At 39.2% G+C, this 24,883-nt stretch overlaps 1 protein-coding gene across 2 annotated transcripts in view; it reads right to left on the bottom strand.

The window, feature by feature from the left end:
* PCNX2 (pecanex 2) overlaps nt 1–24,883 on the bottom strand; it is a 153,137-nt gene that overhangs the window by 105,305 nt on the left and 22,949 nt on the right. For both annotated transcript variants that reach the window (XM_077175595.1, XM_077175596.1), the window contains 6 exons: nt 23,913–24,006; nt 12,670–12,805; nt 9,472–9,614; nt 8,170–8,323; nt 8,037–8,069; nt 1,153–1,324 (listed from right to left, as the gene is read on the bottom strand). In XM_077175595.1, coding sequence (XP_077031710.1) covers nt 1,153–1,324; nt 8,037–8,069; nt 8,170–8,323; nt 9,472–9,614; nt 12,670–12,805; nt 23,913–24,006 — 732 coding nt within the window. The remainder of the gene's footprint in view (nt 1–1,152; nt 1,325–8,036; nt 8,070–8,169; nt 8,324–9,471; nt 9,615–12,669; nt 12,806–23,912; nt 24,007–24,883) is intronic.

Here is a 24,883-nt window from a genome sequence, read left to right as displayed (position 1 = left end):
ATTTATCAGCATTTTTACTGCTCACCTTTGACAGACACAGAAAATAAGATGTAAGGAGAAACTTAAATGAGACCAAAGGAAAGTAATGAAAGAAGCTAATTAAAATAAGTGAGATGCATGCAGCTCTTCACATTCCCCTGTTTCTGGTGAGAAGAACTGGGAGCCATAGTACCCTTGTTAAGGACCAGGAAGCCTTGCTAAAAATAGTATGCCTTTCAGGCAGTAAGTCTGACCTGAGTATGGCAAAAAGCAAGTACAACAGTCACAGGTGAACTAAGACCTCAAAGGTTACACACTATATCACAAAAATGGTTTTCTTCTGCTACAGTATGGTCTCCTGGTTCTAAATTCACAAACCACCAGGCCACCTTTGGTACACTACAACACAGCTTTCTGGGAAATTTTCACAACTTTTACAGTAAACTTCACATTCCCTACTTTGTCCCTTAACAGTGTTGCATTATTCATGGGAGTGCAGTCCAGCACTTGTATCTGTGGCTCAGCTGGTGTAACATCACAGTTATAGACTGTGAGTGTGGTGTGCAACAGGAGCAAGTGTCCTGACAGAATGTCAGCTGTGGCCACTCCAAATCAGTGCCAAGGGATCACCACACCTGTCTTGGGGCAATATCTGAATGTCCTCAGCAACCTCAGAACATGATTCTAGAAGGAAACAGGTTGAAAGAGCTACTGCAGAGTGGCTGCTCCACACTAACTGGTCATATGGACAGTATGATTAAACTAAACCAAGATAAAGCACTTGGTGATCAGAAGATTGATGTCCATCCGAGGAACTGGCATGGATTAGCTTCCAGGCATTAAATTTAAAACTCAAGTTATCCTGCAGTAACTGCTCCACACAGACAAGCCATTACACAGATGAACAGCATTTCACAGATAATGATTTTTGCTAATAACATCAGTGACTTTTAGTTTTCTATGGAGACATTTCTATGAGCCTCATTTCATTAAGAACTCCTTTTACATGAGGGAAGGTTGCCAGCCGCCCCTGCCTCATCTTAAGTCATTCCAAATGTTTCTATCAATTTGATTTCAGGTTGTGCCTCATAACTTGCATTTGATTGTCAGCATGGGAAAACAAAGACTCACACTTAATTCCTTTTTGCAGTCCTAGGAAAAACATTGACTCACCTATTACATGGTCTCTGGCTGACTGGAGAGACCTGGGTGAGAAGAGCTTCAGGCCATACATTGTATAAACAGGAGGATTTGTGTCTTTAGATCCAGCATCTAGCAGCAAAATAAGGCCACACAATATACAAAAATATACAGGTCTGCTGTAGATTATGATTTTATTGTGTCCCTGGAAGAAAAACCAAAAAGTTAGACTTTTATATTCATTCTTCTACTGCATGCACTGCATTAACTTGGAGAGAGGGCCAGGAGTCAGACAAAATATTTTAATGACTTATACATAATAATTAGTAATAAAAATGTGACAAAGTATTTCATCTTCTTCCAGAGGAGACTTTCAAAAGACACAATGAGCAGTTAAGACTGACTCCAGTAACCATTTATGCTTTTGAAAAACTTACCCTTCCGGACCTTTCAAAACTTACTAATTCCAGTAGTTGCCATTTTTTGTGGAGAAAGAAACCTCAATCTGTCTGCATCTTTCATCTCAGTAGAAAAATAATTTTTCTCAGTATTTCTTTTATTTCAATGAACATCTGCTTCAGGTGGTTTGACTTTTCTTTTTTTTTACTTTATGAAATTTAAAATTAATTTAATTTTTAATTGACTCCTGGGAATAAAAACTATAATAGAGCATATGCCTGGTACAGTGTGAGGCATGGGGATGGATTTTTCTTCATGAATTTAATTTTTTTGTTTCTTTGAACCACTTGACAGTAAATCAGCATGCCTTCTGAAAGGGGTGACACTCATCAGCAGTTTCTGGTCTGCTTCTTATGAAGCACTTTGAAATTAAGATCCAAAGGAAGTAGGATCTGGAAGGAACCTCGTCTGATGTCTTTCATACAAATCTCTCACACAATTGATTCCCACTAATCCTACAAAACACTTTTGTGGGGCTGCAGGCCAGGGAACCCAACAGACACTTAAGAAGAACCTTAATAGCTCTCCTGGTAGCAAGTTTAAGGGTAACTAAGACATTTTAAACATGATGAGTCAAAAGTTTCCTAGAGTGTGAAAAGCCAGAATCAAAGTGACAAGAATCCAAGTTTGCCTCGCTTAAAGCTGCCGTGCAACTGTTCTTATTTGAAAAATGCAATTTAAGTGAGTATAATAAAAGATCATGTCTTTTTTTGAGTCTACTTACTGACTTGAAACTGTGGCTGAGTTTGTTTGGCTGCCAGCCAAGCTTGCATGTTAGATTGCTATTAACTGATCTGTACTCTCTTTTGGGATCAATCAGTTAACAAGGTGGCAGATTACAGGGAACTGGTGGGTTTACATCATGCCTCACATCCATAGAATATGAATCAAGTCAGGGACATAAATCCTTGCTCTTTAATCAATTTCAATTTTACTACTTCTTTTTTTTTTTTTTTTTTTAAATAGGACACATGTCCACAAAACAATCCATGGAGAATTACAAAGATAATGATACAACTTTAAAAATGAAAAATAATTTAAGCTATTACTTTCTGGCCTTTTTAAACTTCAGTTCATTTATGTAAAATATGAGCTGTGCCTTAGGAAAAGAGACCAATAAATATGCACCTAAACAATTGCTTTATGTTTTATATGCTGACATTCACTCTAGGCTGTTTTATGGTGATTACACTCTGTTACATTCTTGTCGTACCTCTTGACCTATGGAAGCCAGTTTTATCTTTGCACAGTGATTATTTGAAGGCAGCTGGGCAAGACAGAGTTGATGACTACAAGCCCAGAGGTTTGTAGTCCACACACCTTGCAGTCACATGCAGAACACTGACATACTCAATTAGGATTACAGTGCATATTTAACTCTTACTTCTAAAGAAATCTGCGGTGCTTTGGGTGAAGAGCTGGCCGAAGGGTGGCAGAGCTCAAAGAGCTGCACTGAAAGGGGTGACATCTGGCAGGACCCATCAGCAGTGAAGTTCTTCAGGGCTGAGTTCTTGCACTATTTAGCAAGTTTGCCAAAGATACCAACCCCAGAGGTGCTGCTGACTCTGTTGAGGGTCAGGCAGCTTTGCAGAGGGAACTAGAGAGACTGGAATGCTGGGCAGTGATTAATGAGATTCAATGCTAGGTCCTGCTCCTAGGATGAAGTAATGCTGGGCACAAGTGTAAATTGTGAGATGAGTGGCTGGTAAGCAGCCCTGCAGAAAGGGGCCTGGGGGTGCTGCTCACCAGCAGGTTCAATGTGAGTCCAGTGTGAGTGCCACCAGCCAAGAGGGAAAAGTGCATCTGGAGTGCATCAAACACAGCCACATGAGCTGGTCAAGAGGTGATTATCGTGCTGTACTCAGCACTGGTACTGCCCCACCTTGAGTGCTCTGTGTTTTGGGCCTCACTCTTTAAAAAGGATGTGAAGGTCCCTGAAGCCATCCAGAGGAGGGCAACAAAGCTGGTGAAATCGTTGGAAGGAATGTCCTGTAAGGAGCAGTTAAGGATTTTGGGCTTGTGTAGTTTGGAGAGGACAGGGCTGAGGGGCAACTTCATTGCTCCCTACAGGTTCCTGAGGAGGGGAAGTGAAGAAGGTGGTGCTGGCTCTTGTCCCATCCAGTGACAGGGTATGTGGGAATGGCATGGGAAAGCTGCATCAGGCAGGAGTATTCCTTGTGAAAAGGTGTCAAACACAGAAACAGGCTTCCTAGAGAGGTGGTTGATGACCCAAGCCTGTCAGTGTTTAGAGGAAGCATTTGGACAATGCTCTTAACAACTTGTTCTGACTTTTGGTCAGCCCTGAAGTGGTCAGGCAGTGCTACTGGATGATTATTGTAGGTCACTTCTATCTTAGTTAGAATAGAACAGACTAATACAATCACTCTTACCATGCTAACTACAGTAATGCCACTTATGATTAAGGAAGCAGATTCCAGAGGCTTTCTGAAAGCTGCAAAATGTGAACAAATACTACCTTCCCTGTTTTTCAGGTGGTGGTGGTGGGTAATGAGACAGAATCTTGAAATCTTTCTAGAACCTTATCAACAGAAGCAAAGCAATGCAGCAGCAATGCACTCAGAAGGGCAGTGTCTGCACAGCTCCTGCACTACTTGGGCTGTGCTCAAGCTGAATGAGCTTCCTAGAGCACAGCAAACACTCCAGTCCCCACATCTGGGGAACATGCGACACAACACAAGAAAGAGGAACTGCCGCAAGTATTAACGTGGTATTTCACTGTCATTTACATGCTTCATGTGAGGAGCACTATTTGGGACAGGACTGATTTGAGGGCAACAGTGGACACCTTCTGGGACAGAGAAGATCACTTCCCGAAAGTCACAGCCAGGGAATAGACATGAAAATTTTTTAAGGTTTTAGAAAGAAACAAACAGAAAAATAGGAGCAAAGCCTTCCTGTGCCTGCCCCTGACAGACAAAGCTAGGCAGCCCTTCACGAAAATGGGCAGCACAACTTGTTTAACAAGCTCTTTTAGATATTAAGGGTTCATTTTGTTTTACTAAGAAAGGTCACCAGATTTTGACACGCAAAACTGATTTAATCTTGGTGAAATGATTCCACTCTGCATTCTTGTTTAGAAAAATTTAAATAATGAAGCAGAATTCCTTTTATATTTTACATCTCATTTGTTAAACATTCTTTTTTTTTCCTTCACTGATGAAAATGTCAGTGAAAGCTTTTCCCTTCCCACAATCTGCTAAAAAAAGTCACTTTTTTCATGTCCATGTTTCTCATTAATGTGTTTCAGATACACATTCACATCTTACCAACACAGCAGTGATGCATCTCATATTTCTAAAACAATATTGAAGACTTTCAACAAGGAGTATTTTCACAAACACTTCAATTTACTACAACAGTAGTTTTGACTGCAAAGCATTTTGATAGAAAAATTTTCAAAATATCTAATGGATTTTTTTTGTTTGTGGGTGCACACATGTAAAAGGAGAAAGACAGAAGGCTTTTTTATATAAAGAACTGTGCATGTGCTCAGTTCTACAGAAAAGCTTACAGGGACAAATTACAAATACTTCATAAGTGCCTTATGGGATTTAGGAAACTGCCTGTGGTAGCTACACAACTGAGTTAGCTATCTGCTTTGGGACATAACAGGACTGAGACAATGAATATATGTAACAAGATTTAGGGAATCTCTTAAGAGCATGATTGCAATCTTTCAAGCTCAAATACCTTTGTAAGCCCGAGCTTGATGCTGAGCTTTGCAGGTGTCTTATGAGGTGCTTAGAGACAAGCTCTCCTGATCCTTCTATAGAGCCATTTACTAAATGTAAAACCTTGCCTAAGGTTTTTCTAAAATCTTTCAGTGCACATGACAAGGATCTCTTGGATCTCTGAATTTTAATACCCTGCAGTCACCAGCAGGTTGCTTGTATCAGGTGACTAACAGCAAAATATAACACACTTTGGAATGGACTTGATTTTCTTCTTTCCACCACTCCAGTGAGGAGGCTGCTCCCAAATTTCACCATCCCAGAACCACATACCCCTGTGTAAACAGCACTTAAAGGCCACCAGCTCCCAGTGGACCAGAACTGGAAAGGCTAAAACTCCAGCTGACAGGAAAATTGGACTCCCATCTTGTAGCAGCCACCAGTACTAAACCTGCAGCAACAATAAAAGCTCTTTCCTCAACAGCAGCAAGTGAATACACTCAGGGGGAGTTTGGAACAAAAGCTTATGGCATCTCTAGGCACTGTGTTTTCTGAACTCACTGGATACTATTTTAAAGCAGTCTTTCAAAAGGCTACAGGCTAGAGATGACAAAGTCGCATTAAACAGAAACAAACTCTGCACATGATATAGGGAAGAAGTTTGGAACTTCCTTGGCAGCTGTGGATAACATAAGGCATAGTGGCTACTCATGGATCCATGAACAGAACTTAATTCACTGTGCAGATCTGAGGCTCATAATGGTTTGTTTCAAACTCAAAAAAATCTCATCTGCATTTTCATTCATGGGTGTGATACTGATCATTCTTCAATCACTCTGCTGTTCTCTATCCTTACATTAACATCAAGAGACATTATTGTCTTCAAATTTAATGCAGTCACATGAATTATGAAACAGTACATGGTATTTCTTCTTGCCTACTCATTCTCCTGTTTCTGAGGTGCTTAGTAGCTCAAGCAAGCCTTTACAAATACCTGTTGTGTTAAAAAGTTATAATGTAGAAATTGCTAATCTTCTATTTTAGCATGACAACACCTCTACCTTTAAAACCCTTAGTGGAAAAGCTTTCTAAATTTTATTTCTATTGTAGTTTGTATAGTGCACAAAAAGTTTGCAAGAGAGTATCCCTAATAAGGTTTTAGGAAAGAAAAGGAATATGGGAATACACCTATTGTTACTTTGTTCCATTGCTGCATGACCTACACAATACAATACAGCAAATAACATTTGTAATAGTACTGTGAGAACCCGAAATTCAGACCTGGATTCTGCATCAACAAAAAGTTCTGTTTAAACACTACCTTATGTTTAACACTATAAAAACATATGGGCTGGAGAGGTTCATAATGAAGTTTTGACTAAACTGTTTGCCACCCACTTTAAACAAATGCACACACTACTAATGTCTGATTAAGTGCAAACTACTTGATTACAGTTCACATTATTATATCTAGACAGATGCCAATTGGGCTGACAAATTATATTATTTTACTCACAACATCCCCCAACTTTTCACTGAGATTGGACTATTTCTCTAATGTATTGAAAATATTACCCTACAATGGGTAAGTTGCTGTTTTTAACCTTTCTCTACTTTTTATGCAGACAGGTGTTTCCTATGAATGTATTATACCCAAAACCACCATAACTTCACCCCTAAATAGTTGCCATGAAAGAGAAACTGAGAATCTTCTGAAATCCAGCTAGTGAAGTGTGCAGTATACATATAGAAAAAACATCAATTTCAAGTTCAGCCTGTACTTCTAGCCTCTAAACTGACAAAAATAATTGCACCCTTCCAAAGGGAACTGATCCAACAGACCTGAAGTTTTCAACATGTCATTTTTGAAACTTGAGGGAAGAGAGGACATCCTCAAAAATATTCCAAGAGCTAAATAAGAACCATAAGCAACTAGCACCCAGTGTAAAAGAAAGGAAAAGGCATTATGGCCACTGAAACGTCTTCCAAGATCCACAAATCAAAAATGCTAAGACACCATGATAGGTGGAGTGATAAAGTTGAAGTTGTAGGATGATGCCTCTAGAACAATCCTATAACAAGGACAGACTTGTGTAAAGAACTGATTCTCTGCAAGGTGGTTGGCACCATCAGAGTTCAATTTCTTAGACATATCCAATAAAAAAAACCCATAGCAATCAGCAAGGGTCCTTACATCCTGCATTCACCCAAAGATTCAGCGAATTCTTCAGGACACAAGCACAGAAACTGTGACCATATTGTAACAGGGAAAACACCTGTGTCATTCAATGATCTAATAATACTTTTAATAAATAATTTTTCAGTAGCAGATTTAAAAAATAAAAAGATCAATCCCCAGTCTCAAAGAAAAAAAAATACAAAAAAAATCCCAACTGAGCAACGACCGAGCTGCTAGTCTGGAACTTTTCTGCTCTTTTCTGCCTCTTTCTAAAGGAAAGCAAAGAAAAGGTTTGTGTGATGTCACAGGATCCAACACCAGTAAGATAGTCCAGATGAATATTCACTGCACATATTAACTTAAAGAAAAAGCACTTTTCTAATAGCAGTGATGAATTCAAATAGCTTAAAAATAATTAAACTTAGTACAAAGTCTTGAAATCACAGATGTATTTTTCTTTTTCATAAATCAGCTAGAACAGCAAACAGGCAAACAGCTAATACCTGTGTTTCACTGAACAGCCAGCTGTTTCACAGTACACAAGAGATAATAGAGGAGAAAGACTTGTTTTACTGACTGAGACTTACATGTATGGGCGAAGCAGGATCAGGCTGAACACTCTAAAAACAAAACAGAAAAAAAAAGATGTTTGCTTACAGGATTTTTTCTTTGTAGAAGTTAGAAGAGAATTCAGCAATTGGCTATGAACTTGAGTCCTACCTTGAGGAGAGAATACTGGCAGCTGGCCATTACGAGACAGAACAACAGAACCCAAATGTCTTTACAAAAGCCTTGGTTCAGAGTCAGGAATCCAAGAAGTGAAACAAGAACTACTAGAAGGACAGCAAACACATTTTCCTTTATATCTTCTGTCCTATGTGAATAAAAGTGTTGGAGAAGTACAAATATTTGTAGATTCATTAGAGCAAGGCAGGTGCATTTGTAGCTGGTATGAGCTGTGAGTGCTGCAGCCATCAGAGTTCACTGGATCCCATAACTACATTTCCACGTTCAACAGTATTTCATCCCCATGCCAAAAACCTTACCCAAAATGATAGCTAAAACGTTACAGGAAAAAAAAAGCCATATGCAATGAAGTCCAACATCCCTTCCCATCTCACTTTCCAATTAGAATTCCACAATGAGGATGATTTGAGTGTAGAAAAGTGTATGCTTATAAAAGCGAAAACAAACAAAACAAAAAACCCCAACACATTAACAACTACAAATAAAATCAAATACCCAAACACTTTTAAATGAGGAAATAAAGCATTCCATTAATGAAAAATATACATCTGACAGCAAAGAACTGGATGAAAGACCAAATCTGTCATCTGATGTGTTATTTATCTATTCTGTTAGAACATGGAAACTGAGATAAAAAAACAGTGTCAATATTCAGGCTGTAACAAAAGAGCTTATCAGCAGAAAAGATTTCCATGCAATTGAAACATAGAGATAAAACACTACAGATAAGTAAATATCTGCTCTGGACTTGAAACTCCCTGACATGTAGCCTGATTTCTGCATCAGGTAAAACTGCCATCTGAAATTTCTGCTCTGGAGTCCATGTTAACCCATATGGCACAGCACCACCAACAGAAGCAGAGACAAATAAACTTGAACTGGAACAGATGCAGCAGCTCAAAAAAAAAACCTTCACCTGAATACCATTCTGTAAATCATTTTCTTTTTTTAAACATTGGAGTACTTGGTTTACAATACCCTGGGACTCTTCTACTACTGATTTTCTCATCAGAAATCATTGGATCTGTAACATCTGTGAGTCAAATTACAGACTAGTCTAGAAGCCTGGCACTCACATGAATCAAAGTCTCTACCTGAAGACAAAGAGTAGCAAGAACCACTGAAACCAACCCTGAACTTCAACTTAAAGCAAAAACACCCCTATCTACTCAACCTGAATTCTCCTTCTCTAGTGATCAGCACTGCTTTCTGGACATGAAGAGCCACCCACCTTAACACTACTTAGAGCAGCTTTTCTAAAAAAAACAAGCTTACCTGTCCAACAATGCCAACAAGGTGAGACGATCATACCAGACTTTAATCCACTTGCCAGGGAATATAACAAATCTGTAAAACTGCCTGTTCAGCTTCCTTTGTGCTGAAGAACATGAAGAATCCTCAGGGTCCTGGCTGGGCTGCTATAAAAACAAACAAGAAATACACAAAACTCTCTCACACAGCTGCCAACAAAACAGGAGTCCAAAAGGCCAAATTTACATCAGATTTTTTTTTTTTTAACTAAAAGGGGTAGTGGGAGTATATTAGCATATTTATTTTCTTAATTTTTAATTAAAAATAAAAATATCACACTAGCTTAATTGTTGCAGAAGAACAGAAGCTATTTAATTATGTAGCTCAATAGTGACAATATGCTTTAAAAAGTAATACTAAACGTTGATTTAAAAATTAATTATTTTTTAGTCCAGATCCAGTACATGTCTAAAGTTTCTTTTAGATTTTCCCATGCATGAGGCTAATTACAGCACATCACAAAAGCATGACAGGACAAATCCTTCTTCTTAAATTAAAAAAAAAATAAGTTAGCCTTAAAGTCTAGAGGTATGACTTATCAACTTTTCCAGACCACAGCTTTGTTTATCTTTCCAGAGATGCTTTGAATACCACATCAGGTATGCCTCCTCAAGAACAGCAAGAGGAGGAAAAAAAATTGCAAACAAGCACAAAGAGCATAAACAGCACTAATTTAAGTGTCTCTAATTATACCATCATAATCATAAATCCACCCTTTTGAATATTGCTTTTGCCTGATTCTAAGGCTTTTTCCAACTCTTCTCTACAACTCCCCTCCAACTATCTGCAGACCATCAGCCAGGCCTGCAAAGCTAGACAGCAGATGAAAAAAATCTCTGCAAAGCAGTGATTTTTTTACAAAGTACATTATTACTGATGTTATGGAGGGGGAATAATCAATCATTTTTCTTCCAAGAAGAAGAATTTGAGATTTCAAATTACTGTGAATTCCAGTGGTTTTCTATCTCCTCCCAGGCAGCCTTTTACCTGCCCCTCCTTAAAGATAATTAATCAACAAATATACTTACTATAGAATTCTAGGCAATGTCTATATTAGAGTTATCTATGTTAGATTAACATTCTTAGGGCAGGGGATTTCTGTGTGAAGCAATTGATTTTAGAATCATAACTGTTAGCAAAGCACAGTTTTTTAAACAACGTGTCCACCTGCACAAAGGAATTGTTACATTTTTTTCCTCAGAATATTGGAATTATTTCTAATCTTCCCTTTCCAGGAAAAGGAGTTTTAGACAGAGTTTACACATGACAATGTACTTCTGTGCATCAGCTGGGAAACAACTCAGATATCCTCAGTCTGCTGGCAAACATGAGGTGAAACAGGCTAGCATAAGCTCTGGAGAAAGAAATTCAAGTTTAGGCATTTAATCTCATGCCTCCAACTGACTAAAAGTGTACAGCCATGCAGAGCCAGGGAGCTCAATTGCTAGTAGTGCAGGACAATCCCTCATACTTCTGAGCGTTGAGATGTGCAAGGGGTTGCTGGGCTATTTAGCATTTTTTCCTTTATTAACAATTCTGAGTGCTTAAAAAGCCATGAGACCAATTGCAATCCTTTCACTATGCTGACTTTAAAATCTGAAAGTAGTTTATGTCGTCCAAATTTTAATATTTTTATTACTACTTTAAAAAGTAACTTAAACATGGGGTCAGGGCATTTTTAAAGAAAAAAAACATGTTTTAAAATATTACACTTGCTAATACTGGCACAGTTTTGTTTCTCTTGGGTCCTATTACCCAACAGAAAGTAAAGCAAAATTCAGACTGCTGCAGTCATTAACTTCACATATCTAATGTAGATTGCTCACCATAACTAGATAAAACAAATCAAAACGGTGGCAGAGAGTTCACTAAAAACACCCAAGGATCTGATCATTGAGTCCCCAGCACAGCCTAACACGCCCTTAGCTGAGTGCATAAGTGAACATTTTGGCTCCTGAGGAACTGCAACCTTTGGATGAAATCCTCTGTGTGAGTCTTGCACTGCTTAGGTGGGAGTCAGATTTTTGAGCTGGATTTGGGAAACTCTCTGACTAGCCCTGAGCAAGCCACTCAAGTCTAACTGTTTTCTCCTATCAAAAAAGGGCTTATAAAAATTCACTTCATAAATTTATATGTCAGTGACAGCCTGAAGCCCTAGCTTCATTGAAATCAATGACAATGCTTTTCCTGATTTATGTAGGCTCAGAATTTCATGTTTAGGAAAAAAATTTCAGAAACCAGGACATTCTGAAATTACTGCCTGGCCTGGCTACAAATTTGCTAATGTGACCTTGAGGAGCTGTCTTCCTCAAAGAGAAAGAAGAAATGACAATTGTTCTCTAATTTACAGGCAGTTTACAGGACTATAAATATCTGGAAAACATCAAAGCCTTTAGATGGAAGACACTGTCCAAATATGAAAGACACTATTCAGGACAATTTACAATTTTTAGTTTAAAATAGTTCCTTTATACAAGTTACTACTAGCTTAACGTTCCAGTGTGAAATCTAAGATGAAAGCCAATTAACTGTCATTTTACTGTTATTCATAAATACCAAACTAAAATTTGCCAAATGGCAAAAAACTAAAATGGCAGAGAGAAAGTCAAAGGTATTATAAAAGGAATTGTAAAAACAGATTATATAAATCACAGACCCCAAACACTGTAAAGTTCATGTCCACTTAAGACCATGCAAACTGAAGTCTGAGGGCCTTTTTCTTTTACTAGCTGCATTGAGGAGGTGGCTTCAACATTCCACAGCAAACAGTCAGAGGCCTGGTTGCCCAATTCAGAAAAGTGAAACCAGACATGAAGTTTTATGACAGCAATGAATCTGGAATAAACACTTCATACTATTAAAATCTGGTGGTGTGTCTAAAATCCTAACAGCTGTGTCCTCTTCCAAATGAAATATGGTTGAAGATAGAAGATGAACTTTTTCGGTGACTGAGTCTTTAAATAGTCCCCTAGGACACTACTCAGTGTCAGTAGAAAACAGCTGAGTTGCATCCATCAACACAAAACACATCTTCTCCCACATGAGCAATAACCAGGAAAAGCAGTACAGCAAAAACAACAAAATTGTCTCAGGAACAAGCCTGCAGCCTTTGTTCATTGAGCAGTTCATCAAGATGCTAGAAACTCAGATATAACAGTGTACCCGTGGGTTTTCTGAAAGGGTCCTTCTGGCCACCATAAGCAGGAGCTGCTGCTGAAGCGCGCTGGCTGCTTGATCCCCAGAAGATGGCTCTTGGCTCTCTGAAGTGGTAGTACTGGAGGAGCTGAACTGTATTTCACTGTGCACAGAGGACAGAAAGAAAGAGATTGTTTTAAGCAGCAATATCTTCTTAACAATTCTGAAACATTAGAGGAGAAAGCCTGTAATTACACTACTGGTTGGCTCACAAGACTTGGGAACCTTCCACCTTCATATCTGAAATCTAGTACAGATCCACAAAGCAGTCAACACCCAAATTCAGATACACTTGATTTACTACATCCACCACAGAAAAACAGATACTTCTGTATCACAGCTTTTCTCATTTTGAGATGAACACCCTCAAGGAATCACACTTCACAAGTGCCTTTTTCTGTCCATTGACAATTTAAGTTTAGAGATGCACATCTACAGAGCAAAACTGCAAAGTAGATACTGCAGAGATCCCACAATAGCTTCCAACAAGCTCATTTAGGTACCAAGCTAGTCTAGTTTCACCTGCACTGAATTCGGTGAGTACTGATTTACCCTGCTGAGAATTCAGGCTACAAGAACTTCCTTCTGCCCTACCAGGATAATAATACATGAGCTAATTCACATAAGGCTAATTCAGGATATCCCCCATGTAGTGAGTGCAAATTCACCCTGGGAGGGCCCTGAGCAAGATACTATTTATTGTTTTTCCTCACATTTCCTGTTTTGTGTTGTAGTACAGCACCTAAACACTTGTGAAAATCTGCACTTAGAGCAGCAGTGCCTGTTGGGTTGCAGAAATCGTGTTACCATGACATGACTGACTGGGTTACAGAGACAACTTTATTGAAGTGAAATAATTGTTACTTGGGGAAGAGATCTATTTTGAATACTTCTTTCTAATTATCTTCCAAATGGGATTGATACATCAAGTGCTCTGCTCCAAGTTCATTGCCCCACTGCCTCTGGATACCTGCCTTGGGCTCTTACTACTTTTGTATCTACTTGAGGTGAAAGCACCTAAGTGCTCATGCAAGGTAGTCAATATCTGTTGTTCTTATTTTGCATAAAGACAAGCAGGAAGAAACTAGAGCAATCTGCCTACAGTCAGCCAGGAAGCCTATGGCAGTGCAAAGATTAAAACCCTCCTCTTGCATACCCTACATTTGCCCCAAAGGCACCTTATTAATTTTAGTTAACTCAACTTTCCTTGCCTTTGGTTGCCAGTTCCCAAAGGCTCCTATGTAACCCTTGTTAAAGCATTAAAATTGTGGCTGTCCTGCACATGACTGCCTTGTTCTGGAACACAGCTCAGTGTCTGGATTACTTAAAAGAAGGGCTGAAGTGCCACACCAACAGGTTGAAATGCATACACTCTTTCCTCCCCTCCAAGATTTGATAGCTCTGCCTGGACCAACAGGAACACAATCAGCCTTGGGATGTCAGCAGAGGAGCCATCCTGCCTCTGGTTTCTCAGCCAGATAGTTTATGTTTTCAAAGCCTTGATTGCTATCAGACTTGAATTCCAGACCTGATATTCACCATCTGCCACTCCAGCAGAACTCTCAGCTGAGCAGAAATGAGAGCACCCATACTTCTGACCCTCATGGCTTCCTCTGCACACCACACTCCTCCTGCTGCAGACAGCAGCATGATCCACTCCCCAGAGTCAGGAAAGCTGTCATGTTCCCTTTGGACAGCACTAGCAAATGAGAACACGGTCCACCACAACCCACTTGATGTCCCAGCCACAAGGCAGCCCTCTGTAAGAATCATCTCCTTTGTCAGCAGTTATTAACAAAACAGTACAGAAGGGATGGCACTCATCCAAGATCCTGGATCACAATCAGAAGATTTAAGCAGGAGGAAAATGGAGGAAGCCTTGAGGAATGTCTCCCAGGAGTAAGATTCCCACAGATATGGACTACAGAGCAACCTTGCCCAGTCAGAAGGAAGGCAAGGGATTGTTTGTTTGTTTCCTCAGGATGAGCTGTCCCATTCCTTATCATTATGGCTGCAACCCTGAGTCTCCCTGCTCACAGCAAGAAGTAGGAAAATTTCGCCCAGGCTACGCAGGAACACTAGCCTGAGAATTCCTGCCCAAAAGGTGACTCAACAAAAGAGCAGGGGAATAAAACAGTGGTTGCTCATTCCTTCCTAAATGAAGAGTCAATCTTGACTAAATTGTTGCATCTTTAGCTGTCTTTCTACAAAAGCCAAAAGTATGTTGAGATCAGACCACATCTTTAATCTCACATTCACCAAAAATGGAAATGGCAGAAGGACAGATGGATGGAACAGAATACCAGAGGAGTCTATCAGCTCTCAGAAATCAACAATCTTTTATTAATAAGCCTTCTTCCAAGAATAAACCTAGAAGATCAAATCACCTACCACCAGACTTGAAGTTAACCAAAAAGCCAAGAGGGCCCATAGTCTGTTTTGGGTTCACATCAAAAATCCATAGCTCTGTCTCTCAGCAAGTGGCAGAGGAGACCACAAGCAGCCAGGACACTGACTGTGGGGAACAGTCAGAAACTTTATAAGCCTGAAAAAGCAATTAGGGCAGAGAAGTTTGGAAGGCAGAGCTAGTAAAGCAACAATTCCAAAATCAGAATCTGTCATCTGGCAGTCATCAGCTTCATTTCTCTGTACCTTCTTATTCTCTCCTCATCTTCCATTTCCTTCGGCTCCTGTCTGCTGCTTTTGTCTTCCTTATCCCTATTTTCCACACAACCTCCTTCTGACATTCACTTGCTACCCCCAAAGATGAATTGCTTGCACAGCTACTTAGAAACTGTACATCTCATCTGATGACATTGCTATCACACTGACAGCAAACACCAGTAAGAAATGCAATGATGGTGTTTGTGTTTTTGTAAGCCCATAAACTAGATTCCATAAATGTATTACCATATACAAATAGGAGCAAACACTCTCTAATCATAAAATCATTAAACGGAGCTGATCGCAGTATAACACAGAATCTTGCTAAATAGAAAATCTGTTCATTTGCAGAATCAAATTAATATTATCAAGATCTATCACAGTAAACTGCACTGCTAATGTAAGCAAAGGTATAATTGAACTAAATTTTGAGTAATAAATTATTAACTAAAAATATCTTTGATAAACATATAACCTACGCAGATCAAATTCAAAAGCAACATAGCACCCTCTACTGATAATTGGGTATAAAACCAGGAATTTTTTTCTGGCTCATAATCCCATTTTGTAAGAACACTCAATAAGCACAAGACAGTGCAGCAATCATATTAACACATAGAATGTTTCAGTATAACCACTCAGTGCTGGAAAAATCTTCCTTCTCCCCCTCTGTTTAGCCTGTTGCCTTTTCCATCAACAACTTGGCCTTAGCCATTCAAACATAATCCAGCCTAAGTCATCCCCTTTGTTAGGACTATTTTGCCTTGGGTCTGACCCCCTCCATGAGTTCATTATACAGGCAGACCACAAAGAATTCCCTGTTAACAAAGCTGTTTTGCAGGTCTTGGTTAAATTTCATTTTAACCTGCATATTGGAGAGAAGACAGGTCTGCACATGCTAAAAACCAGAAAGATCACATTGGACTGCCTAAGAAAGCTGTCTGGGTCACTACAGAGTTTACAGTGTGTAATAAATATCATAGCGATAATAAATAATACAGCTGAAAGCTGTGCGCAATACTCCCTAAAATACTGCCCTTAGGTGATGGTAAGCAGCTACGGCTAGGAAGAGCCAGAAGGCAGCTCAGAGTTAGAAATGTCTCCTCCTGCACATCCAACAAGCAACTGCTTCTGGAGTACTGGTCTGAGGTACACCCAAAAGCACAGAAATGAGACCTGAGTGACGTGGTTGTACAAAACCTAGCCAGTGCTGACAACACAGCAGGGACTCAGCACACCCATACCCTTGTGCTCTTCCAAAACAGTCAGTTTGTGGCTCAAATGTAGCTGTCTGAACTGATGCTGCTCATTAGGTCTCCACTAGAGAGCTGCCAGCACCAATCTGACCAGAGTACTGCACAGCTCAAGACTGACACTAAAAGCCACTAAAGTTGTGGATGTTGCTTCTTTTAAGAAAACGATGGCTTACAGTTCCAAACTAACAAGACTTACACTAAAAAGCATCTCAGAGCATGTAAGAAGATTGAAATACGCCAGTAATAGCTGGATTAGCAGTGGATAATTATGCGACAAATCCAATCACAGGAAAATAAAAAACTCAAAGAGGAAGCACTGTTCACTTTTTTTGGTAAGACTTAGCAGTTTCATAAAGTGTAAAATTAATTCAGAATGTGCATCTTAACTTTCTTCAGTACTTATATCTCATGGCAGGTCAAGCTAAAGACAAAATCTCTCTTAAATGTTCATATTTTTCTAGTTGTACAAATGTGTATTTAAACACATTTTACTACAGGATTTGGGGATAATTTTTGGCATTTGTTTTACTAGCAAAAATAACACCTTTAATGACAATAAGGCAGAGTCTCTGAGTTTACAGAATGTGAAAGCTGGATGTAGTGATATGCTGGCATAATAGGCAGAAAAGATATCAGATCACTGTTGCAGTGTTGCAATAGACTGCAAAACAAGCAGTGGTACATATAAAGTCAACTACTGCAGATGGACAGAAAGGCCTTGTAAAGCACGTTCCCAAAGGCACTGTGGTCAATATGAAGGCAGGAAGTGATAAATGCCTTCTTACTCAAATGGTAAGAATGGGGTCCATTCAGTACACTCTTACTTTCCAGTATTCAGATACTTTTATGTTGCTAATAAGCATGTAAAATGATAATTTGCAAGCCTATTACATTTCAAAGCAAAGATAAATATCCCAAAAACTTTAAAAACAAACAGTATGTGTTAGTTAATAAACTAGAGGATGCATTTTGAGAAGATGCAGCCTTATTGGAATTAGTGCATTAATAGCTTCCACAGTTGTGTTATCTCCAAAATATTTTAAAACATTCTTTTTTGCTGTCCTTATGGGAAGGCAGGGTATGGGAGAGAAACCAGTCCCAACACATAAAGCACTCCATAAACTCCTAGTACTGAGCAGGATTTTGCTGCCATCATGTGGCAGCATGGTCCCCTCTCACCTCTGAGTCTCATTCTGTTGAAAACACTCGTGTTCCTGCCCAGTGCTCAATGAAAGCAGGGCTAAAAACCCCTACACAAATAAAGGAAAGGATTTTTAACTGGCCAAGCTTAACAAAAGGGTTTCCTCCTGCCCCTTGCAAGCCATAAGGAAAATGCTACTAAGTTTGTAGAGAGTACTTTTCAGAAAAATCCATGGCTTCCTTAGAACGCAAACATTACCATTTTCAGTGCACACCCCCTGCTCATTTATGTGTTCAAGCAGCTCTATGCCCAGGGGACCAGCTCATCTGAAACCACTGAATCCCAAAGAGGACTCTGTAATATTTGTCACATCCATTTCAAAACATTCTCAGCTGCAGAACTCCACAACTTGACAAGGAGCATTAAGAAATCTTTAAGATTCAGCAGCTTATTACAAGAGCAGTGGGGGACTGTTTTATTTGGGTCACCTTGCTGAGAAATACAAAGATGCTTTAGTGACACACTTTTTGGTCACATTCTAAAACATTTTGAAACACCAAAAAAAAAAAAAAAAAATCTACTCTCTCCAATGAGAAATAACCTCAAAGGTTCAGGGAATTTTCCAGCAGTGAACATTCTAAATATTAGTGGATTTATGAAGGAGACATGTAGTACCACTAAGGCATTCAGATAGACTTTCATATAGAATAACACACTCAAACAGCTTATTCTGGGGTGAGAACGTAAATCAAATAAGTTAGCTCACTGATCTGACATTCTCTCTTTTGCCCAGGGCCAGAAACACCAGCACTCTCCAACTGTACTGACAGGTACCTTAAATTATTTTTTTAGTACTTGTTAGCCACTAGTTTGTTGCAAATACTTTTAAACTTTTGGCCCCAATGATACCAAAAATAAAACTATTCTCCAAACAAGCAAAAAAAAATATAAGTAATTGTTTTAAATGGAGGTGTCTATCTGTATTGCAAAATATTTTAGCTGTAATATAGCTTTTTAGAAGCCTGGTTTCAGTGTCAGAGCCTCATCTGAAAAAGGTGAGGAGTTCAGAGGATCAACTGCTCAGACAGAACATGTCTGGAAAGTGCAATATGAATGCATGATTGTACTGGTATGGTTGAGCCATGGTGTAGTAATGAAACACACATGAATATAATTTTATCCTACAAAAGGTGGTATTTTAATAATTTTACAGGTAAATTAAAATATACATGACCAAGAAATCAGGATAAGGCTCAAACTTGAATAATTTTTTTTTGTGAAGGTATAGAGCAAGTTGGGTTTTATATATAATTTATTCCAAATGAAAGCTCAAGTGTTACACAGTAAGGAGAATCTGCACCTAAGATAAAGGTGCTTTTTGCTAAGAGCTGGGTAATCCTTCTTTCTGTTTGTACTGGTTTTGGTTGGAGTAGAGTTACTTTTCCATGGTAGCTGGTATGGAGCTGTGTTTTGGATTTGTGTTGGAAATGGTGTTGATAACACAGGTATCTTTTAGCTATTTCTGAGCAGCCTTTGCACAGAGCCCCAAAGGCTTTTTCTGCTCCTCACAGCACCCCATCAGTGGGGAGGCTGGGGGTGCAGAAGCAGCTGAGAGGAGACAAAGCCAGAACAGCTGACCCCAACTGACCAGAGGGGCATTCCCTACAATATGGCACTCAGCATATAAATCTAGGTGAAGGAGGAGGAAAGGAGGATGTTTGGAGTGATGGCTTTGTCTCCCCATGTCACCAAGACTAAGGGCAAGCAGGTGTCCTGTTCAGCCACCTCCAGGAAAGCCAGGCTCCACCACATGTCTTGGTGACTCACTTCAGAATAGATTCAAATGGTCTTTTTGTACTAATTTCTAACGTAATCTATGAGCTGGGAATAGAGTTTATACTTCTGTCAAAGCCTGCCACAAAGCAATTTATGGTTAGAGGTGAATTTGGCAGAGTAATGGGAGCATCAAATTTAGATGCAATCAGCTCAGCAGGGAATCCATTCCACTGGGACTGCTGGCAAGAGGTGTTGCTGGCAAGCCAACAAACAAAGTGGGGTCAGGGTAATTACACTGACAATAACTGGGGACTTGATTAGCCCTGCGAATGTTTAAATAATTTACCAAACTCAGTGACAAGAATCACCCACCAAAGTGGGGATTATGATGGAAAAGGAATTACCTACTTTTGGTGATAATTACAACATAAAAACCTCCTCAAGAAGTTAAGATTTAAGATTTAAAGATTTAACTTGGCTACATCTTCAAATATTTTAAAAGCTGCACTGCTAGACAAGTGAGAGACAATTTGGCAAGAACCAAGCACAAAAACAATCTGAAAAAAATTCTAATTTTCAGTAACCTTTAACAGAATTAAGGGATAATTTTGGGAATTATTAATAAGAAAGTATTTATACTACATTTAAGTGTGGAGGGATAGAATGTAAGAAAATAAAGATAGTGCAGAAGGTAGCCTCACACCTGAGGAGTTGCAGCTGTACCAATCACCAAAGATTAGGAACAGGCTGCCCTTAATAGGCTACAGCTGTGTCCAATAAGAAGAGGAGTGCTACAAAAGAGTGGGTTAGGTGGGTGAGGGGAGAGTTGGAGTTTGTTGGTTATACAATGAAGGAGTCAGAGCTGTGAGGAGCTGCACATGAGAAATCACTGAGAAGGTAGGGGAGCTTTGCAATTAGATAACAACATTTAAGAAGCTCTGTAGATTTCCTAGAACAAGGGCTGCAGGTACAGGTAATATTAGGAACAACTACTATAGCTGAAAAAGCCAACAATTAAGCTAAAGAACCAAAAACACACAAAGACAAGAAGTAGAAAATGATGGAGTATATATTAATAATGATAAACTGGAGAATACTCCAAAGATCATCTCACAGCACTGCAGAACCAGAAAGACATGACAAGACAAAGTCTATTCCCTTTAACAGTATTGCCTGAAATGTCAAGGAGTGTCTGAAGGAAGAAATCACAGACTCCTTCGGATTTGGACATCTGCTTTCTCTGGCACATTGTAATCCATTGTTGTCCATCCACCCCTTCCTAAGCAAATGAAAAGCAGGAAGCACACAAAAACAAAGAAGAAAAATAAAACTGTAACACGTCCTCACTTCTGTGACAGTGACATTGTTAAGATTTTGAATTATTTGTGAGAAATTAATTTTAGATGCTATGACAAGAAGATAAAATGTTTATGGGCCATAGGAATATTACTTTAATTTCAGTTCCTAATAATCTGATGTGAAATGCTTAAGCCTACAAATGGAGAAGACAATAGCAGGACTCAATAGACAGAAAGTTAGAATTTGAATTGAAGACCATAAAATGCTAATGAGTTTGTCTCAAGGCTTTCTCTAAGAACTTTTTTTGAGTAATATTTAAACATCACCTTCAGTTTTGCATAACACTGTTAAAAGATAGTTACGTATAGCCAATTCATAAGGAAATTACTTTACTCTTAGCAAACCAGCCACAGTTCATACCCTCTCCAGTCAAAATTCCTTCCCCTTCCACTACTGCAGCATCCCAGAAGCATCACAGCTCCTGGACACCAGCAACAGGTCTGCTGCCTCTCCCAACAACACCCACAGGGCAAGAGGCCTCTTGTCATCCTCTGTCCTGAGTCAATTTTCCTCATAAAGAAGCACATCAGGATACAGTCCATTCAAATCCACATGGTTATTCCATTTGCTCAACTCAGTTTGACATTTTCCCCTAAGGAGCTGCTTAATCTTAAAAGTATAAAGCAAGCATGATTGGTGATAAGTGTTTTAAGAGCTCATACACATCTACTGCAAACCTTTGTATTGCTCTCTGTGCTTATTCTAAATTCTGAAATCTGGGCTCCATGAGACCAAAAACCCACCCCCTCCTATGAAAGGAGGATGACACCTCTTTTGGCCAGGCATTAATTTTCTCCTACATCTCTTGACTCATGAAATCTAATTTGGATGTCTTTTTACTGAATTCACACAACAGGCCTAAAGCTATTGGTTGTTTCTGCACCATTTCAATTGCTCATGAAGCTGCACTGTCAATATTGTTGTCTTCTCCTTAGTTAACTTTTTCATGGGCTGGTAGATAAGTCATGTTCATCTCAGAGGTGCTTTCCATGTCTCTTTTTTAATATCCTTCCATAACAGCAGCATCTCCTGTTGGTATGGATTACTCTTATGACGAAATCTCCACCAGAGAGGGCCCACCCTCAAGGGAATAGTTTTTGTCCTGTCTCCAGACAGACACACAGAAGAGATTAAGCAAAGCACTCATTGATTACACCTCATGCTTCATTTTATCCTATTTGCCTTTTTCTTCACTAATAACCTTTCCTTCGCTGATCATTTGGTTTATCTTTAGCAAAAAAGAAAGTAACCTGACACAACTGATGAGCAAGCCTGTAAGTGGGAAGAGGGGAAGATGCATCATTCCTGCATTGTCCCTCAAAGCAGGTTTGCTCTTCCATTTTCTATATGCTGTAAGTGCTCCATATTGTCTAAATACAAAACTGCTTGATGCTGAACACCTGAAGAAAAAAACAAAAACTCCTTCCTTCCTGTGCTACCCTTCAAGCTACTCACAGATGGCAGAAACTGCCCACTGAACAAACAGCTCTCACTAATCTCTCTGGCCTAGACATTACAAACTGCCCCTGCAAAAACCAGCTCAAGCATACTTCAAGCTTCCTTGTCCCCTTTCCTCATTTTTCATATTAACTTCTGCTTTGAACTTTCCTTCATGCTGCTCTCTTCTTGGAAAAGCTCGTGTTCTGGCTTCCCATTGACTCCCACAAAGAAAGTCCTGGGAAGCCACTCCTCTTTGCTGATCTGGTCCATTCCCTGAACTATCACTTTACTCTGAAACTTCCAGCAAAGGTGCTCATCTTAAGAAATTACATGCATGTAAATGCCTGTAAAGAATATCTGAACTTGCTTTTGTTAACATGGTTGAGTGGATCCCTTAAAAATAAACCTCATCCCCTAAGGTCTGCAAACCAAGACAGAGGTGTCAAAGAAGCATCTAGCAAAGGCAGATTCAGCATGACTTCTTACTTGGAAAGGAAAATGGTCCTTCCTTTCATTAAAAAAAAGTCAGGGGACAGAAAACTATTTCTGAATTTGGGACAGATTCAAATTCACAGTTAGACGAAGGGGGAGCAGAAGAGTGTTCTCTGCAAGGTGAAACAAAGAGAGTTGCAAGAAATAAATAGAACCCAAGTAAAATGTTTGAATTTTTAGGTCAAAACTGAACTCCACCAGGATGGGGGCAGGGGGCTATTTTGCTAAAGACAGAACATTTCTACTATTTGATTTTTTCTTATTTTTTACTCTTTGCCCACTGACAAATAAAAGCATTATTCTCATGTCTCTCATAATAGCATTCTATCTAAAATGCTGTTTTTAACATGGTCCCAAGTTTTTCAAAAGCCTCCACTGAAATCCAAACACTTGAAGAACAATATTTTTTATTTAAAAAAAGACCAGTCTTACTCCCTCACTCAACTTCTCCAAATGCTGTAAAACAGTATAAAACCCAAGATTATTTCATTAAAATACTTATGAATAGCTACAATTCTTCTTACAGATATGCAAACAACCAATCACATCAAAGAGTGTGGAAACCACAGTAATAAATACAGGAATTACATGAATCACTCCAAAAAGAACTTTCAAAAAAAAGAAAATTGTTTAGAAGAGCAATTTATCATTAGAGATTTAATGCAAGGAGAAAGGCTCTGCAGCTAGAATCCTCAGGTCAATGACTGATACAGACACAGCACTAAAAATCTGTAAAGAATGCAACAGGTATGTGAAGCAAACAAGACAATGTTGATAGAACAGTCCCACTTACTTTGTTTACAATTTCATTTATAATAGCTACACTTGACTTCAGCTATTCCCAGAAAATAAATAAAGCTAAGTGCATAGTTCCAATTTTCACTTGAAACTGTTTCTTTGCTATATTCTTATAAAGCTGTGTTTTAGCAGAAACAAAAAAAAATTTCTGCTTTGACTTCTCTAGAAAAGGTTAGTACATTTATTTACCACTACTCCCCTTCATATGCATCTTTCACAGCTACAGTTTCATAGTTTCCAGCAATGAAAACTTTCAAAGTTTCTAAAAATAAGGGCTTACTTACTGAGCATTTGACATACAATCACAATTTGATAGCTGATGTCTAAAATTTCCTTCCTTCTGACAGCCAGCTTTTAAATAGCAGGATCTGATTTCCCCTTTAGAAAATAAAGAGGGAAAAAATGTCAGTTCAGTGATGCCATTATTTGTGTACACAAAAAATTTACAAAATACACATTCTGTGTCAGGGACATTTATAAATATATATTTTTCAGTCTGTGCATTAGGCTCATTTTAGATTTCAGAAAGCAAATTAACACTTGAACAACTGAAAACCTGTGAAAAATCAAACCACAGAAGTCACAGCAAGAATTTAAAAGGCATGCAAATTAAACACAAAGCACATCAATTAAGGTAAGTTCACCATAAAAAGTGAAATCAGATTTCCCTCTTTCCATTCACAAAGGTGAGGTCAGAAGGTACAAAGCAGCAAAAAGTTCTGCTAGAAGTGCAGCCACAGCTCCTCCCTGTTTGCAGAGGAGCACAGAGCCAAGGGTGGGTGCTGGCTGACCCAGAGGCTGCGTCACCTGCCCCACTGGCAGCTGCTGCCCTTCTGGCCACAGCAGAGCCAGGAGGAACAGGCAGAAAACCAAAGTATCTCCAGGGTCACCGACCCAGTACCATAAGCACTCACTCCATGCTGGTTTTGAAGGTAATTTTAAAGGAAATAGGGCTTTTGGGACAGCTGTCTTTCAGAGGTATGAGCCAGTACCTCACAGGGCACCAAACAGGGCTCACACCCATCCTACAGCTTTAGACTCCAAGAACAGCTTCAGAGCAGTGGCATCCCCACTATATGCATGGGGCAAGACTAGGTCACTCATTAATTTTCTTTAAAGGACTAGCAGATCACAACTCCAAATACAACAAGCACCACCACACCAAGAGGTCAGTCTGAGCCAGCTGAAGAACAAAACTGTAGAAAGGAGACATATTTTGCCAGGCCAGGTCAGTGCAAAACTTCTAGTCAGGCAG

Source organism: Agelaius phoeniceus, chromosome 3 (genome assembly GCF_051311805.1).
Source record: "Agelaius phoeniceus isolate bAgePho1 chromosome 3, bAgePho1.hap1, whole genome shotgun sequence".
NCBI classification, from domain to species: Eukaryota; Metazoa; Chordata; class Aves; order Passeriformes; family Icteridae; genus Agelaius; species Agelaius phoeniceus.
The sequence above is the reverse complement of the archived record's forward strand: the minus strand, read 5'-3'. Positions and strand labels throughout refer to the sequence as shown.